Here is a 13446-nt window from a genome sequence, read left to right as displayed (position 1 = left end):
AAACATGTTTATTTATTTTTACAATTCAAAAGACCCTTCTCCCCCTCACCCCTGCTGTATCGCTCTCCTACCCCACCCGCCACCCCCTCTGTCATTAACTTTATGGGAATTTCCATGGAATTCTTTCTGAATATACAGTGAGTGATTGTGTGGGGATGAGGAACCGCATGCAAGGGTGTAATATCCTTCTCAGTAAGGCATGGGTTATGGGCCCCTGCTGATGATGACACGGGAACATCTGGATACCGGTGTGAGTGTGTAATGCTAAATAATGCAGCAGAATTAAACACCATCCAAACATTTATGTACTCAAGATTATGTAACATTAAATGTAATCACATAATGAAATCAACTAATGTCTGTGCAAATTAACTTACTAACAAACTCTCTCTTCTTCAAGTGTTTTTAAGTAGCATGTCGCTGAACCTTTACATACGGTTTATGCTTCATGCTTCGGCCAAGAAGGCTGACATTGATAAATGGAAGATTAATCCTTAACTAATGTTTCAGACAGCAGTGAGAGTGGATGTTTTCAGGTTTTATAACACTCTTTTTTTGGAAGACATGAAAACATAACAGGGACAAAGATTTAAATACAGTTTGGTGAAAGTGAAAATGGCACGAACATTGTGGAGCTGTTGGAATTTATTATATGACCACATATAATTATTACACCCATTAAACACTGTCTTCACTGTGATTTAAATCGTTGCTTAAAATCCTTATAACTACATTTATAATTATTGATAGTACTTGCTTATTGCAAACTGGTTTGTGCATATAAAACAATGTGTGTGGGACTTTCATGTGTGTTTCCCACACTCACTGAAATGGCAGGTCAGGTGCCTTTGTAATCTTATGGCCCTCCAGCCCCTCTTATGATCTTTTTTAATCTCAGTCAGTTTAATCTCAGAATAAATGGAGTCTAATTTTGTTTATTTTCATACAAACTGCAGGTTTTTGCGTCTGCGTCAAAGCACCCTCTGACCTCTTTATGACCTCATTTCTTTATATACAGGGTATATGATCACTCTCGTGTGTTTTACTATTTCACTGTTTCGAGATTCCCCCATTATCCTTCAAACACCAGCATGTGTCTGCATGAAACCGGGAAAAATCTGGTAGGAACACATATAGTTCTACCAGCATCAAGAAATAAACACATAAAAAATACGCACATACATGGCATACACAAGTTTCACGACTCCCTAAAATGACTACCAGTATGCATTAGTTGATACTGGTGTTTGATCTAATATGACGCGGTAAAACATCCGAAATAGTATATTAGTAAAGCAGAAGTAATTATCATTGGAAATGGAAAATTAAAACACAAGCACCACAAATTTCTCCTACAATACTTGAGCGTATGACTGGCAACAACGGCAGACTTAGTGCCACAAAGGCTCAAAAACAAAAGATAAACTTTTTTTTTCCAAGCTGGAAACAAAAATCCAAACAAGGAGAGTAAACTGAAACCAGAAACACAAAGACTCAGAAGTGGAGACAGATTCGAAGACTGCAGCGGACAGACTGGCAAACAGGACTGTACGTACACGGCACACTGACTGGGGAACAGGACACAGGTGAGGGCAGCACGCAGGAGGAAACAATTAAAAGCAGGTGGTAACAATCAGGGGAAGGCAAAAAAAAGCAAATAAAAGCCCAAGAGACACAAAGAAAAGTAATTACCAAAATAAAGATACACATAGACGCACAAACACATAAACGAGACAGAGGGAATACAGACACACACCGTTTCTCATTTCCCAAATTACACATCCTGTCCTCAGCACCTCTGGTTTCTAAGTTATGAGTGGACAAAACAAGGAAGCAATACAAAAACAGAGTCCAGGCTTCCTCGCTTTGAGTCGACTGCATCATAAATTACTTTTCTGTGATGTACATAACAAAGTCATTACAAAGCAATGTGAGATTTTGAATCCATATATATCATTTCCTATATGTTTTCAATTCAATCGATGACAGTAGGAATTATAGTCACAGCTCTATGTAGCATCATTATCACTTTTTAAGATTAATCTATTGGTCTTGAAGGAGAGGTCAGAGGTCAAATGTCACATTGTATTTAATATGGTATTTTCTATATGTTGCCGATACACATCACACTAACAATCATGGTTTCAAAGTTATAAGTATTTTTAATCAGTTTTAACCAGTAGATTATTAAGTTGAGCTTGCCAAAAACATAACCTACTTGGTGAAAAATAACGAAATTAATATCATCTAGGAAATTCTACTATTTTCTGCTATTTCTGAATACTTGATGTGATGACAGACTATAATCGAATACGTGTATATTTGAATAAATGGATAAATAATCAAACTTGCAATGTGTTACCCACGTCAAAACAGAGAATGCAATAGATCTGATCATCATACAACATAAAAAGGACATGTTGTTGTCCTCCTCTCGCACAGGATATATTTAAGCTTTGTGCTGCTCCTTTTTATACAATGAATTTTTAAAACCTCTAAAGAATACACCTGCGCATCCTCGATTATAGCTCCTCTGGCAAGCCTCCTCTCTCTTCTCTCAATATGAGGAATGGAAGACATGCGTAGCCAGAGAAATTGGGACAGCCTAGGGAAACACCAGGGAAAATGTATCCAAACATCAACCAAAAACTAAACAATGGCACATAAACTGAAAGTCATTCAACTATAAATGAGATCAAGAACTCAAAATAAGAAGAATCCAAAAAGCATAACCAAACCTTGAGACCACAACATGTGATGCAGATTCTTTGTAACTGAATACATCTATTTATGAATTTGTTGCCAGCTACCATCACTATTATTAGCATAGTTTCTCTTCTTCTTTCCCCTTTCTTCTTTTCTTTTTTACACAGAGCTCATTAAATTTCCCTTGTGTATAAAATGTGTTATATATAAAGCTCCGCTCTGCTTGCCTTTAGTTACATGTCTCCCCACCATTATCCAGCTCTTCTCTTCTCTCTGTTCCTCCATGCATGCCTGTGCTCCAAAAAGGGTTACTGTGGCCCCAGAGCCCCACATGTGTAAGGAGATATCTTCAGCCAGCCTACAGCACTGAGCTCGCCGAGCGACTGGTTGCTCCTCCAACACACAAAGCAGTGAGCGAGGGAGAGGGAAAAGAGAGAAGAAGGGAAGCAAAAATATGAAAATATCATCAGAGGACTGGGAAGCAGCTTCAGCTCCTGCAATCCTTGTGCAAATACAACACACTCTCATGAACACAAACACACATGCATACGCACAAACACTTCTGGCATCTGTCTCGGGGAGAGATCAAGTAGAGATCAACCACAGAGCTTGGCTCTCCCCCACCGGCTGTCCTCATTCTGCTACACTACAGAGGGGAAACATCACCAGCTTGTTGGTCTGGGAGGCTTTCTGATTACCTCTGAATCCTTTGGTTGAGCAAGCCATAAATATTGTGCTATTAGGAGCATAACTGCAAACCTGCATGGCAATCAACCAACAATTATAAAAAAGTGTCCACCAGGAGTGTTTTTAACCTTTACTGTGAGTAATAAACTTCTATTCTAAGCCAATACATTTATTAAAATGACAAATCTAATCAGTTGCAGAAGGATCGGCCCTCTTGTTATGCTCAGTTCAGTGGCAAAAATTGCTGTTTTGGTTAAAGGTGCAGTCTGGGTGGCACAAATCCCTCATCAAATGCCACCATTTCAAACCAACTTTGTGCAAGTCCATGCACGTGCAAACACATAAATGCACACACGCACGACTGGAGTGCAGTATTAGCACCTTGGGTCAAAGCTGAATACCTTACAAATAAGCACAACTGGAGCTCATCAAAGAGTGGAAAGGCGGAAGAGCCAGTGTTGGTGGTTATTTATGATTCTACATTTTACGGCTCAGCGCAGCTTACTAAATCAGAGGTTTCCTTATTCCTTATTATTCCTTATTGTACATATTTTGATTAATTTGTGATCTGTTTTTCACTTATTGAGGCGAGATATCAAGATTGCGTGAAACTCCACGGCTCTGTTGCTGGAAAGAAAAAAGCACACACATGCACGTTACATGCACATGCTTTTTCCTACATGCACGTTACGAGGTGTGCATGTAGACTTGCACAAACGAACATCAAGACATGTGAGGTAAACATTGTTTTAAGATGTGTAAGTGTAATGCACACATACAAGTCCAATCACATTTTTTCAAGTGCTTTTCACTTTCGTTTATCTCTTCCCTTTACAGTAAATTAACCAAACAAAAGTAGCTCTCCTCTCAGTCGTTGCATGACAGCAACAGTGCTCATGTAATTAACCGTAAACTGCTCGTTGTGACAGTGAATTATCACGGGGCAACGAAATTGCTGGTTAATCATAAACACTCTCTGTACACAGTCGTGTTTATCTGCCTCTGCTCTAGCTTTAACCTCAAAGCTTTATTGTACTTTGGACAACTGCGTGTGCGTATGTGTGTGCAAATATGACGTGCAAGCACATGATTTTTAAACAGAACCCCAGAATTACTTTTCCTCTTAATTATTAAGTAAGAAGGGTGGAGGAAGCTTTACATGTTTGCTGACAGTGTAGTCGGGCAATCCCTACATCCCATTGTTTTCCATTAGCTTAAGCTAGCATGTGTTTGGACGCTCTAACTAAGATGTAGCAGGAGAATACTCGAGAACTAACCTCCATCACAAAGGGGGGTGTTTGCCTGACCTCCCGTCCTCGACTCTGTGAGGGCCCAGGGCCCAGTTTGGTCTCTCCAGGCAAACCTAACAATGTTTGCTCTGCTTAATGGCTTCTCTGTTTGTTTTCCTCTTCACTGGAGCGACCATCTCTTGGTCACAGCAGCTTTAGTGTGCTGCCACGTTTGGGGTCACCAAACCGGGGCCTAGCCCACCCAGAATGCAGTGCAGCAGCCAATGGAGATATGAAAATTACTGCATGGCTGTCAAACTTAAATCTGCAACACACACACACACACACACACACACACACACACACATAGTGTTAATCTACCATTTCATGTGGAGCTGCGATCTTGCTTCAGATAGGCGACTTTTATCTGTTTGTCAGCTCTCACCTCGGGTTTGTCAAGCTTTCTCTCGAGGGCATCGTAAAATGAAAAAACACATAATAAGAATAAAGGAGTGACTGTCTTTTTTCCCTGCAACTGAAACCTGTGACTCAACTATATGTTGTCATCAAAGGCAGTGATTATCTCCAGATTTATTTTAGATGCTAGAGCCACTGGAGTCATAAATACATAAATACAAACGTCTCAGGGAGATTAGGCGGATGCATAAACACCTGAAAAACAAGAAAGTGAGCTGCAAAAACTATAACCATAGTGCTTATCCTGTGTATTGCGATGGATTCATGCAAGAACTAAAATTTATATTCTACGGAAGTTACATAAAAATTGGAGACTGACAACAAAATATCTGTTTTCCTCATTCTTGGGGATAATTTTCAAAGATGTTTTAGAGCAGGGATGTCAAACTCATTTTGCACTGTGGATCACAGAGCTAGCTGTAAACAGCTTTAACTACAAATGTACTCCCCAGGATACTTTAATAAAAAAAAAAAGAAGTGTAATTTCAATGGCGTGTCTCAGTTTTTCTACATCATAATGAAACACTGTAGTAAATGAAAGAAGTCTGTCAGAGTGACTCTTTGGCCATAAATTGTAAGAAATAAATGTGTAAAATGACAGAAAAAGTTCTGATTGTGCACGAGGTCCAGTGAGTGTAAAACGAAAACATTTCTGTCAGCTGACAGAATATGTCCTTTAGGGCTCCACTCACACCCAGTGTTGAGGAAGTGCGTTGATGTGTTTTGTGGCGCGATGTGTTCAGTTGATGTGAGAAGAAGAATAAAGCAGGAGTGAGAACTAATAGCTCTGTGTCGTCTGTTTACCAGAGGTGGGACCAAGTCATTGTTTTGCAAGTCTCAAGTAAGTCTCAAGTCTTTATCCTCAAGTCTCAAGTCAAGTCTCAAGTAATGTCAGGCAAGTCAGAGTCGAGTCTCAAGTCACTGGTGTAAAAGTCCAAGTAAAGTCACAAGTCTGAAACTTTGAATTTCAAGTCCTTTCGAGTCTTTAAAAAAAAAAAACGAAAAAAAGCATGTTGCAGTTATGCTAAATGTAAATATTAGACCATGTAATTTTTAAATCTGTGTTTTTCTCAAAACATGACAAAATAGTGAACTTAGAAAATATACACAAATTGTGAAATTGCACCTCTTTAAAATGCAGCTCAATTAAACCTAGCTCCAAGAATAATTTTCACCGACAGTTCTGAGATAAGCTGCATGTTATTCTTGGATGCGGTTGTAGGACCGGCTTTAAAATCGCATGACAAAAATATCATACATAAATAAATGATATATTTTTTTAAATATCATTTTAAAAAAAAACTGCATCACCAACGTAGCCTGGAAAACATTTGCTAGTTAGATGAAGTCAGCTATCTCATCCTAGCATATTTATATGCATATTTATAATTATACGGTTCTTGGAGTGAGTGCATACACTCATGAAGTTTAGTAACTTCAGGTCACTGCAACAAGCCCAGGTACAGTTTACCGACGGATGGGTACAGGACCTTGAAATGCACCGTGTAGAAAGTAAAGACCATCGTACGTATCATAAGTTTACCAGTCTCACAAATTGTCGTCATAAATACACATTCCTTAACCGTTTATTAATAGGACCTTTGAGCTCAATGGTAATTAATTAGCAGTGGAAATAATTTCTGGTAGCATCACAGAAATGTAGCAGTGACAATAATATTGTATGCTGTAATCGTACTGGGCAATTAGTGATACAAAACAACTGTTTTATCCTGTGAATAAAAGTATATGTTTTTGTCAATGTACCATAATAACAGAAGCGAAACGCAATATTGTGTCAGGACAATTCACTATTTATGCACAATAAATAAAGGAGCATAGCGCGACAATTTCTGTTCAGCGCCAGACTTGCTTGTAACCTATATCACCAATTATGTTAAGAAAAATGACGCATTAACTACAACAGCAGACTGACCTTTGTGGAAATGCTTGGAGCAGACTAACCTGTGAGCTGGAGGGTTCTGGGACGTTATATTTGGTCTTTGAATGGCTGCAATCCAGTCGCCTCTTTGTTACTTCGGAAACATGGCTCGAACAATTTCTCTTCAACGACGTAATCCGATAACAACCGATCTCTTTACCCGTCGGCTTCCCGTGGCTGTCATGCGACCGGCTATTGCAGTTAATAATACAATGGCTTCTTGACATTTTTGTGTTTCTTTTTATCGCTGTATAACTGATTTTAATTGAAAGCCTGCGTGCGCTAGTACCGCTTGCCACGAGTTCCCAGAATCCTTTGCGGTTCTACCCGTGAATGACGTCACATTTTCAATCTCTATATAATATGCATGTTAAATGTTATATTTGGGGCAAAATATCAAGTCTTTTCAAGTAAACCGGTTCAAGTCCAATTCAAGTCCCAAGTCATTGGTGTAAAAGTCCAAGTCAAGTCACAAGTCTTAGAACATTTTTTCAAGTCAAGTCTAAAGTCATAAAATTAATGACTCGAGTCTGACTCGAGTCCAAGTCATGTGACTCGAGTCCACACCTCTGCTGTTTACCTCCACAGTGTCCTTTATTTCCTTTATTGACTGATTGATTGATTTTTTTTTTCTTTTACGTGAACCGACTGTAAAAAATCAAATTTCTATAGAAGATTTTAAAAAATGTAGTGAAGGAAAAACACAAACTACCGCTTTTTTACTTTGGTGCTGTATGAATGGCCATGGAGAGGCCATTAAGGGGAAGTCTTTATCAGTAGGAGAGGCTGCAAAAACTTGTGAAAATACAGTTTAAAACCAAAAATTTACATGCTCCTTCACAGTCTCCAAAGCTGCTCAGTGGACCAGTTTGAAATCTTTGGCTGACCGATTTTGGCCCCCTGGCCTTATGTTTGACATCCCTGTTTTGGCGCATTTAATCCAATATTACCTCCACAAGATAGCACATCCGCGCGCATCCTATTTACTCACATCACAGGGCTTTTAAACTTAAGATAATATCTTCTATGTTTCCAACATTTTTACCTGCTTGGTTATTGTTTGCTTTACGACCACCGCCAGCTGCACGGTATAGTTTGCTCATGCATTTTAATCATCCCTACATGCCGTGAGCAACACGCACGGAGCTGTGATTTACAAATCCCCCTACAAACACCTTTTTTTTTCTAATTGCTGGGGTGGAGGAGGGGGGTATTATTAGCCCATTTGCTGTGGAGTGCAGGAGGATCACATGAGGCCTTTAGGGGGATGGGCAGACTTTTCTGAGGGTGGTATGGCTTTAAGAGTTTACTACCATCAGTGCGCTATTTCACTCACACGCCGCAGAAAGTTTGGAGGCCAGGCGAGCAGCGGGATACCGACGGATAGGAAGTGACGGGACTGAGTGAGAGTCAGAAGGAGGTAAGAAAAGAGAGAGAGAGAGAGAGAGAGAGAGAGAAGACGTGAACATCAACACAAAGCAGAGTGAGAAGCAGCGTGCAATCGTCGGACTCTTGACTGTGGTGCGGGAGGGAGCTGAAGTGCGCATGATCTTATCAACAACACCGGAGCGACACACTTTCAATGGAAGGGAACTGGTCCCAGAAGTGAAAGGGAGAGATTGCAGTGAGGACGTGTGTTTGTCGCCTGATTCCTATGAATGTGCCCGTAATTGTGGAAAGTACTGACGCACGGCGGGGGGACCGCATGAAAGAGTGACCCACCAAACTTTGATCATGAGGGAAAAGACTTGACGAGACAACACGGCACAAGAGAAGAACACAGCTGGGATATGAGCGGAGACCTCTGGATTTCGTCTCGATTTTTTGCTCTCTCGGGTACGGTTTTGCGTCTTCGGGGATGTTTGCGAGTTGCATCTCCGCGGCTCCAGGTCGGATACTGACTCGTTTCTGCGCCCTTGTGCTGCTCGTGGCTGTGGGACTCGCTGCGGAGCTGCGGGTCCGAGTCCGGCTCTCTGACGGACTGGTGACCGAGGAGGTTTTGGAGGCGGACAGCGAGAAAGACTCGATATCACTCGAGTTCAAGCAGGGAGATGGGACGCTCATCACTTTTGTGGTGGACTTCAAACGGGTAAGAGGTTGTCCTGCTTACCGCTGAACATGAGGCGGATACTTCCCCCTGGCTCATTTGAATTTTAGGTTATTGAATAACTGCAATTTCCCCTCCAGAATCAGAACTAATTAACAAAGAACTTAATTTCATGCTTCCCATTTTATACCTGCAGACTCATAACACTCCCTCGGTGGTCCTGGAAGTCACTATAGGAAGTCCCCACTTAAAAATAAGAAATTGTGTCTTGTCACTAATCCTTAAAGTCAGTCCAAATCTAACTAAAAGGCACTACTGCTGTGCCCCTCCACCCCCTTACTTTGGTATAATACACCCATCCACCCCTACAACCCCCCAAAAATCTGATCAAGGATCTGCACCGTTCACATAATCAGAACCCCCAATTCTCCCCAAATCTGTGTATCCCTTAGGTGTTGAAATCCGCAACAATGGCTTCTTGGTTCAAGCTACTTTGTTAAATTTTAATTCAGGGTCACAGATCTGAATCTTAAACAAAATCACACCTAAAGCCTTTTTTTTTTAAATAAAGGGGAAAAATCTGAGCAGTTACTGTAGCCCATATTTAAGCTGAAGTATAAAGTTTCATTCATCCCTTTCCATCACAGCTGAGTTTCACCGAGGTCAAGACAGCTGCTGCTCCTTAGATGTGACGCCCCCAAGACCCTAATGGCCTTCGAAACCCCTGCAGCTCAAGGGTCCCGTTCAGAGCTGATCATAAGTGGCCATATTTAGCATTCTTCTAAAATATAGACAAACAGCTCAAGTGTCCAACGCCAACCAGTTGTAACATTTTGGAAAGATGACACTGTTTTGCTTTTGTCAATGGCTATCCGGAGACTCGTGAAATTGTCAGTCTTGCAAAATAAAAAAACAACTGCTTTGCATAAGAGGGGCATGTGTGGTGGGGGGGGGTGCACAGAGCAAAGGCATGTGTCTGTGATGGTTGCTGTCACACAGAAGCTGACAGGCTGGCGAGATGTGAAGGGGGAGATTTACCAGGATTAAGTGGGCATGTCTGACCTTTTTGATCTGCACGTCTGGTTCACTAACCAAAACAGCTAATTTAGAGTTGAAAGAGAAGAGGCCGTCACCCCTCAATCGCTGGTGACACCCACAGAAAGAGACGTACAGTGATCTGAGAGCAGGGAGCCCTTTTCCTGACCGTGCAGGGTTGCTGTACCCCGTCACGCATGCACACACTCCAGCGCACATCACATCTGCACATATGGTTTGGTTTATTTGAACCTCTTAGATCGCTTTACTTTTCCGCTGCCTGATTTATCTGTACAGTTGTAGGTCAGCCTCTTGCTGCTCCCCCCTACCTCTCCCCTCTTTCTGTCTCACCCCCCCCCCCCCTTGTCTCCTGCCCCCGCCTTGTTTCTTCTGCATGTGGTTTTCATTCAAGTCTTGTGCAGTATCTCCCAAGATTTATGGAAAGTTGGATGAGCTGTCACTTCCAGCTGCCATGAATATATAGTTCAGACGAGCGCCTGTGGGAAGCGGAGTGTTTTAAGAGGGATGTTAAACACTGAGTTCTAATGATGAGACACAAAAAATATGGATGGCTCGATAGATAATGTCACATTTTGAAGAGCAAGTCTCGTTCACTGAGATTTAAAAAAAGAACTGAAATGTAGTCACGGGACAGCAGCCTCATTACTATTTGCTGCTTTGTGAATACGTGGCAAAATGTGATGGTAGATGTTATAGCCATTAGACACTGGTGAAGTGGTCTGCTGAATGTGAGAGGGAAGTTTAGTCAACCTTATCCAAGCAATGAATCACAGTGTATGAGCCGTGCAGCGATTTCAGGAAGGTTCTCTGATGGTCTGTAAGCATATGGAAAAGATGAAAAGGTGGTTTTAGCTTGCTCATGACACCTCTGTGTCATGTTGACTGAATCTCAACATGTGGACACCGCTGTCTGTTCACTTCAAAGCAACAGATTTATGATAGTGCGGTTTGCTTTTTTTATGAAGCACAGGCGTTATGGGGTTGGATGGAGTTGATTATCTGCCACTTATTCTGTAATTGCATTTGAAGGTTACACTCTTTTTTTTCTTTTCTTTTCTTTTTTCTTTTTTCAGCGTGCAGTAAAGGAGCTTTTTATTCCCATCTGGGGTCTCCATGAAGTATTTACAGCTGAATCGACTCTAAATTATGTAAAATTGCAGCAATCTGTCTGCAGCTCAGAAATATCCTGATGAAATGTTTCACGTCGATCTGCAGATTTTTTTTTTTTTTTTTTTTTCCCCCACTGTGAGACAAATCTCAGCACAGATGTCGCTCTGAATAGAGAAGGTAGCTGCCAATTTTGTATCCCCCCCCTTTCCACCCCATTAAATTCTGCAATTTATGGTTCAACACAGGCTAGTACCCTGAGCTTAACATAAACCGTTGTCTTAAGGTCAATGCGAGGGAAATGACCCTCATCTTTCAGGGCTTGTTTTGGGTCTTTCCAGATTTGGTGTTTGTGTGTCTTGTCTTTTCTGTCCATCAATGCAGGAATGTGAATGACTTCACGGGGATCTGGGATGCAGTGGTGCACGTCATCGTACATCTATAGTTACAGGCACCTTGGCCTGCAACTGTAAAGCCTTTTTATTATCTGGATACGATTTCAGGGTTTTAAATTTCGGGGCCTATTTCGATTTATAGACTTTTTAGGTCTTCTTTTATTCCTAGATGTTTGATTCGATTCCTTCTTGACGCAAACCTCCACGCTTATCAGGGCTTGGGACTCTTATTAGAAGTACACCGTGGGGCGCACTGCAGTTACAATTTAATGTTAGGCGGCCAGTAGCAAGTGCATTGCTGTCATTTCCATGATGTCAAATAACTAGGTGTCCTTTGATACATCTAAGGTGTGCTTTAAATAATGTAGCAAGTTTGTCACTCTTAAGTGACTGCATGTGAATGCTTGTAAAGGATTCCTTTGCCCTTTAAGTGCAATGTCAGGTGGCATGTTTAAACCCAACCGCAATCCCTCTTGTTCTCTTAACTATGGGTTTGTTTTTTTTAATGCCTAATCCTAACCAGCAAGAAAAGTCAAAAGTGATTTAAAAGCATCTGAAACAAAATGCAGACAGTCTCCTGTCACCCCTTTAGCCACCTAATATGGTCGTTAAAGCTCAGAGGATCTTTTTTTTTCTTTCTGCACTTTAAAACTAGAACTGCATAGTTTGAGATAGTAGGAATAAACAGCTGATACCATCAGTTAGAAGGAAATTTGAAAGGCTTCCGCTCACGCTAGCGTTTTTACTACTTTGGGTGACAAAGCTTTAGGAGTTTGCTGTTCTTACCAAAACCTCAGTTATTGGAACAATTTTGAAAATAGGGGTGTGGGAGAACAAAGAAACTGCTGATCCAAAAAAATCACCAACTATATTTGAGGTTCAGAGTTTTTCCGATGGGGATGATCATCTGCACCTTACACCATCCCGTTAACTGGGTCAGGATCTTGTGAATGATGGCACTGATGAGCACGTCGGTGTCCGTTTTCTTTTTTTTCTCCCTGAACCTTGCAAACTGGATCGGCTTTCACTGCGGAGGCCTGCGTTACCGTCAGCTCAGCTCATTGTGATGGTCTTCAAAGCACAGAGGCTTTATGCACACGCCCAGAAATAAGCTTGCCGTAAGAATGGATTGGAGTTTTTTTTTTTTCCACACACCCTCATGTGCTGTGTCAGACACAGAAGGAAAGTTGAGGGTGGGGAGTTAGGTTGGTTAGCTTTTCTGTGTGCCCTCCCATTGGGTTGCAGAGTGTGACCCAGTTAGGCAGGTGCTCATTCAGAGTTCTCTTCGAGCCTTCGTATGCTGTATGCGCCATTAGAATTGTTTAACTGCATTATCTGTCAGACAAACTCTTTTTCTTTTCTTTTTTTTTCCTGCGTGGGAGGCCGATGACAGTCCACTTTGTTCTTTTTCTTGTTAGTGTAAAACGCAGAGGTTTGCCAAGAGTCACAACTGGCTGTTGTGTTTTTTTCCCATGTTACAGGTACTTCACATTAGTACAGTACCGTAGCAACCTTTTTTTTTTCTTTACTTTTGGCTGCCACACCTTGCCTCTTACTCAACCTTGAAACACCATCCCTCTTTGTCACTTGTACAAACTTGTAAAGTCCTTTTTATGGGTGAGTGTCACCTGTTCCAGGAAGTGTTGTTGTTGCTTCAGGTACGTTCAGTACGTTATAAGGCACACAGGTTTTCACACTCCAAACGGTGACTGTGAGCAATCTGTGAGTCACAGAAATCCATGTGGCAAATTGTTTACTCAAGGGATGAACTTTGAAGACCTCGCCTCCTACTCTGCTTTCCTT

General features: G+C 41.3%; 1 protein-coding gene and 1 long non-coding RNA gene across 2 annotated transcripts in view; one reads left to right on the top strand and one right to left on the bottom strand.

The window, feature by feature from the left end:
• Positions 1–2937: 2937 nt before the first annotated feature.
• The window catches only part of LOC143412463 (uncharacterized), a 27128-nt gene continuing 16619 nt past the window's right edge, over positions 2938–13446 (bottom strand). Inside the window, exon 3 of the long non-coding RNA XR_013092955.1 lies at positions 2938–3099. This is a non-coding gene — a long non-coding RNA (uncharacterized LOC143412463). The remainder of the gene's footprint in view (positions 3100–13446) is intronic.
• Positions 8359–13446, top strand: part of oafa (OAF homolog a (Drosophila)) — a 14814-nt gene continuing 9726 nt past the window's right edge. Inside the window, exon 1 of the mRNA XM_004543736.3 lies at positions 8359–9127. Within this exon, the coding sequence (XP_004543793.1) occupies positions 8897–9127 (231 nt within the window). The 5' untranslated portion in view covers positions 8359–8896. The remainder of the gene's footprint in view (positions 9128–13446) is intronic.

This window comes from Maylandia zebra, linkage group LG14 (genome assembly GCF_041146795.1).
Source record: "Maylandia zebra isolate NMK-2024a linkage group LG14, Mzebra_GT3a, whole genome shotgun sequence".
Taxonomy (NCBI): Eukaryota; Metazoa; Chordata; class Actinopteri; order Cichliformes; family Cichlidae; genus Maylandia; species Maylandia zebra.
This window is presented reverse-complemented; position numbering and strand designations above follow the sequence as displayed.